Source organism: Girardinichthys multiradiatus, chromosome 21 (genome assembly GCF_021462225.1).
Source record: "Girardinichthys multiradiatus isolate DD_20200921_A chromosome 21, DD_fGirMul_XY1, whole genome shotgun sequence".
NCBI lineage: Eukaryota > Metazoa > Chordata > Actinopteri > Cyprinodontiformes > Goodeidae > Girardinichthys > Girardinichthys multiradiatus.
In genome coordinates, this window is record NC_061813.1 from 34005884 (window position 1) to 34011883 (window position 6000).

A 6000-nucleotide genomic window follows, 5' to 3' on the forward strand; every position below is an offset into this window, starting at 1 on the left:
GGCCTTCCTCCAATGCTTCCTTCTGTGGCTCTTGCCCCTGGCCGGGTGCAGTGCTATGCTTGGCGGTCAGTTTGGCGATCAGGTTGGCGGACTAGGAGGTGTCGTGGGGGACATTTGTGTATCTGTTAACACCTGGATCTAAACACCTGTGGGTCTGAGTGTGAGCGCGTATGTGCATACAAGGTTTCTCCATAAAAATATGAAATAGTGAGAGTGAGGAGCCATAGACCCGCCCCCCTGCACCCAGGACAGAGCAGATCCAGCCATGGACCCAGAGACCCGAGACCCCGGGACATATCACTCCCCAAGCAGAGGCCGGACCGAGCCCAGGGGTACAGGCTCCAGCAAGCATCCACCAGAAGTGAGCCAGCACACACCAAAGCACCCAGCCCCGGATACCGAGAACCACAAGTACAACGGTGGGCAGAGATACCAACCACCGGTAGGTAGTTTGGCGGGGAGGGAATAGGCCCCACACCGATTGGGGGCCTAAGCTGATCCAGGAGAGGGAGCAGCCCAAAACCCAACCTAAAACAAAAAAGAGGCACACACAATCACAATCACTCATTCCGTCCTTCATGCGTACACATAATAATACTCTCACCCACGTACACAACGTAAAGACAAACAACAATGGACGTCGTACACTCACTCACACTCCCCATACATACTCTATACTCCCGGGTCCAGGTGCCGATAACCCATGGGACAACCAGCACCGGACCCAGGAGGTGCTCCCCTTCCCTCCTTCCCTCCGGGGGGGGAGACAGGCAGACCGCCCCAGCACAATGTCTCTTGCATTTATAAGTACCGTGCACCTTTTGGTAAAAAGGCTGGTAATACGAATATTTCTGCAGGGTGTAGAAGCAAGCAGGGTGTTATCTTGTATTCTCTTCATCCTTCTTTCTTTCCTCCATTCTATTCTCCTTCTCTCCCCTTTTGCTTTTTGCCCCCCTTTCTCTCTTTCGTGCTTCTTTTTGTTCCTTTCCATTTCTGTCTCCGTGTCCGTAACAATTGAAATAATCCCAAAGCAGTTTCTAATAAAGTTTCTTTTTATGAATATCAAGCAGAGCTTTAAAGCGTTAGCTGTAATGCTCCACTTGTGAAAGTAAATCTGTTGGACTGTTTCCTGGCACTCAGACAACAATTCTGAGTGCTTCTCTGCCGGACAGGAAATGGTAAAAATAAATAAATAAATAAAATCCCAACAAAATATGTAGATGTTTGTGGTTGTAACTTCACAAAATGTGAAAATAGTTATTCAACTATAAATCCCAGAGGAAAAATTTGTAAGGGTCTAAATTTTGTATCCCTTTTGAATTGTGATTCCTGTTTCTGCTCAGGGGTGGAGTCCTTTGCCGGATCTGGCGAGCCATTCAGCGGTATCGAGAGCGAGATAGGCTGACCGGTGACAAACACTCCAAAGCAGACGTATAACTACATCTTTTTCTCTTAATTTCTGGGGAAATATGCGCACATCGACACATTACCAGCCCTGAATGGCCATCTCATTTTTTCTTTCCTACCTGTTTCCTCTGTGCCTTTCCACGATGTCATCTCTGACAGACTGAATCCATGCAGTCCTTATTGATCAGACCAAAGCGCTTTAGTGCGGGCACTACTGTATGTATTTTCATCTGTATTTTATTGTTTGTGTGTGCCACAATGTTTTCGTGCTCGAGAGCTTTAAAAGGTTAGGAATTTTTACAATTATGGAAAGCCTAAGACTTTGTTTTTTAGTGTTCTTATCACCTCTGAAAGGCTACTGTTTGCTGAAACTGTGAACATTAAAGGGTCTGTGGTTTGCCCCTTTCAGAGAGTTCTGGTACTTTAAATTGCTTTTGTGGGTTAAGGAGATTAATTTCACAATGATCAATAACAACCTGCTACTTTCAAGCTGAAATTTCATCTGGTTCAGGTTATTTGCAGCAAGTCTGTGCAGTTGTAACCAGGGCCGTAGCCAGACTTTAAAAAATACCGAAGTCCACCACTCATTATCCTCCTGCACATCAGTTACAATGAATCCAAAAACTTAATTAAAATGGAAGCATTTATTTAAAACATAAGTGACTTGAATAGACTAAAGTTATCCACCTGCCTTAGTCTGTCTTTATGTCTGAATTTATTTTAGATTTGACTCAGTGAAATATTTTTCTAAAAGAACACAAATATAATTAAAGCGTGCTTTATTAAGCAATATGCATATTTTTTCAATGAAACTAATTTATACTGTATTCTTTGCAGTCAAATTTAGCTTGGATATCACTGAAATAACACATCTATCCGTGGTCAGTAGTAGTCGAAAGTGAATGTACTTAAGGCCAGTCAGTTTTTGGTTGTTTTGAACAACACAGGAACATGGGTCTCAGCAATGTATCCTGGCTGGAGTGGATGGGCAGCAGGCATCTATTTAATCTCTCTTATCTTCATCACTTCTTTGCCTTTTCATCACCCTCTTCCCCTCAAAGCTGAGCTTTGAAAAAAACTTTCTGTCTTATTTTAATGGACGGAAACATTAGCTCTTGCAATAGAAACATCATCAGTCTGTCACAGCTGCTCACAAGCAATGCGCCAACACGAATCAAACAAAGTCGTCGATGGGCGCTAACTATTCTAACTAAACTTAAACAGTGTTATGAAGCTTGAAGACTATTGAACTGTTATTTGGAGAAGAATAAAACTGAGGTCGAATATTTTTAACAAGTCACCGCTGTTACATCTCACCGTCAGCTGCACTCTTCTTCTTCTGGTCTTTATTTTAGCCGTAGGGTATGCAAAGCTGCACGCTTCTTCGTAGACATTTAGTTTGGCTGCCTTGCACAGTTGTAGCACCTCCTACAGTAACCTGGTGAAGCTACTCAGAGAACCATGCTGTTCGAAAGCATTGTTCTGATTAAGTTTTTATTTTATACCCAGCAGAAAAATACTGAGGTCCGGACCTCGGTGTCCTCAATGGCAGCTAAGGCCCTGGTTGTAACTGAGTTGAATGTTGGATCTCCTTAATTTGAGCATCCATAGTTTTTAAAAAATTCGAAAAAACCTTTTGAACTGCCCCAAATGATGTCCTACAGTTATTATGTCTTCACAGACATCCCGTCCAATCATCTGGCTCAGTACAGGTAATTTTTGGGGGGTTCACTGCGTCGGTTTTTTGTCCTAATCACCTTAGGGTCTTTTGATTTTTAGGTTTTACAGCGACCAACCTCTGCAGCAACTGAGTGTTGCTGGAGGCCTTGCTTATGCGCCTCAATAGTCATGCCATATACAAATACAGAAAACCTTTTTGGCTTTGCCTTTAGAGGGTAATAGAGTGAATGACTGACATAAAATGATATAAAAGCAAGATTTATGCACAGATTTGAATGATCAGTTGATGAACAGCAGGTTTGAATTTAAATGCAGTTTTTAATCATTTACCTGCCCTATTCATTTTGTTCCTTGCTCCTATTTGTTCTTATTGAATTTTACCTTCTATCCAAATTGGATCCACCAGCATGAAATACTTGTCACATCACTCCCGGTTTTAAGATTTTGGTCAAGGGTGTACACACTACTTCCTTCTGTAATATTATGGAAAACTCAGGCAAGATATCTGGAAGAGAATCGTGAATCTCCACAAGTCGGGTTCATCCTTGGGTACAATTTCCACAAGCCTGGAGGTGCCACGTTCATCTGTTCAGTTACACATAAGCATAAAGACCACAGACATCATACCGTTCAAAAAGGAAACGGGTGTTTTGATGTGAAATGTATGCAATAGCCCAAGAACAAAACTAAAAACATTTTGAAGATGCTGGTTGAAGCTGGTCAGAGAGACTTCTCATCCAGTGATATGTCCTACACCGACATGGGTTAAAAGGCCGCTCAACGAGGAAGAAGCCATTACTCTAACAGCAAAATAAAATGCCGGATTACAGTTTGAAAATGTACTCAGCGACAAAAGCGTGTCCTGTGGTCTAATGAAGTTAAAATTGAAGTGTTTGGCTGTAATAAACATTGGCATATGTCAAACAAAAAGGGGGGAGTTTGAAAGCTTGAGAACACCATCTCAACTGTGATGTAGGAGGTTGCAACATCATGTTATGTGGCTGTCTATCTGTGAAGGACACCAGTCCCTTCTATGGCTGTTGCTGCAGGAGGGTCTGGTCCACTCATAGAATAGATGACATCGTGGAAAGGAGAGAACAATATGCAAAAACATTAAAGAAACATTTCAAGACATTTGAAATGCAGTAAAAGCTTTGTCACAAATAGACAATGACCCCAAGCATTCTGGCAGTTTGGTTACAAAGTGGCTTAAGGACAACAATGTTTTAGAGGCAACCGCAAAGCCCTGATGTTAGTTCATAGAACATTTCAAGAGTGGAGCTGAAAATCTCACTTTTGCAAAATATGCAACAGGACCTACAAATGAGGAAATTTCCTATTTAACAATATGCAGCAAGTCTAGAAAGTATGTCCAAGAGGGTAAAAACTGTGGGTGAAACAAAACACCTGCAAATGATGCAGGTTTTGTGCTTTTTTGGTTCGGAAATAGTGGCTGTATTACCTTTACACTGACTCCAGACTGATACGTGTTAGCACACATCAATTTCTTCTGCTGTTCTGTTGATCCGATTTTTCTCACATCGTGCATTGAGGCTGTATGTAACACCAACTAATGTGTCAATGCACATTTTCAAACTGAACCATTTCCTAAGTACCTAATAAACTTTCTGGTCAGAGTTCACAGATTTCTACATAATTACACCTTCACTACTTCCACATTCCCCTTACCGGGAAGCTGCAATTTGTTTTATTTCCTACTATGGGGAGTAAATAGAAATACCCATGCAGACATGTTCCAACTGAGGACTGCTCAGGGACTGCTGTGATCATGTTGCTGCAGGTCATGCATTGGAAAAACTAAAACAATCCAGCAAACAGCCAGCTCTACAATCAGCTGTTACCCCTCAGCGTGCTGCCAAGTGAAGAAGTAACTTTCGTGACTTGATCCTTGAGTAAAACCACAGACCTACTCAACTACCATAGTCTGGAATGCTTTGAATCACTGAAGCCTTGAAGTCATATTTAATTTAACATGTTGACAGATTATAACTGCCAATCTCCATATTTATGTTTGTATGCATGTCATTTATTAGCTAAAACTGTCTTTTCTCCTGTTTTTGTTTTTATTTTTGCTGTTATATATTGTTATTTATCTGCTTTTCAGCTGCAATAAACCTGTGAAAGTTGTGAAAATGTTGTCTCTCTTGGCTGATTTCTTGTTACTTTCTGGTGCAAGACTAATTTAAATATTTAACACCAGTCTCATGAACTGGTCTCATAATGCCTTCTATCATTTTAAGCATTTAAAAATCATTTTCTTTGAATCAAGATGACAGGTGAGATTGAGTTGTCTGCTCACAGGAACAAACTGTTATTCCCCTGCAGCAGAGTTATACATAACTGCTTACGTGTTTGAACATAGACTGCATTCCTTCCATCTGTTTTGGTGTCAGTTTAATCATTCAACTTGTTTACACCACTTTCTGACATGCTGACTGCATTAGTTTTTATCTTGTCTGCAAGCAATCTCAGCATTAACTGATTACACTATTTAGACATGCTTTTTACTAATTATTTTCCAGGTTTTACTTATGGACAACGACACATTTAGGTTACGCCAAATAGACTGTGGGATTGTAAGGATCTTTTTATGGGTTGGTGCTGGTCATAAATAGCTAAAAACCTGCCAGAGGGCTTATGGAAAATGTCTCTAAGGGATAAAAGGTTTTGTACTTTTAATTGGGGTTTGTAGAGTTGTTAGTGATTAGTATCTCACCTCCAACAGGGAGCTGTTATTTTTTAAAACAACTCCAAACTAACACTCTTTTATTAACCATTAAAGCAGTTACAAATGCCATAGACGAGAATTCTTAGTTATTTACATCGAAGGCCATGTGATTGCACTGTTTCTTAGCAATGGTGTCCAAAGCAAGGCAATTTTGTTTAGATTGC

General features: G+C 40.9%; 1 protein-coding gene across 2 annotated transcripts in view; it reads left to right on the forward strand.

The window, feature by feature from the left end:
- map3k15 (mitogen-activated protein kinase kinase kinase 15) overlaps nucleotides 1–5241 on the forward strand; it is a 53805-nt gene extending 48564 nt beyond the window's left edge. For both annotated transcript variants that reach the window (XM_047349809.1, XM_047349810.1), the window contains one exon: nucleotides 1344–5241. In XM_047349809.1, coding sequence (XP_047205765.1) covers nucleotides 1344–1437 — 94 coding nt within the window. In that variant the 3' untranslated portion in view covers nucleotides 1438–5241. The remainder of the gene's footprint in view (nucleotides 1–1343) is intronic.
- The last annotated feature ends 759 nt before the right edge of the window (nucleotides 5242–6000 follow it).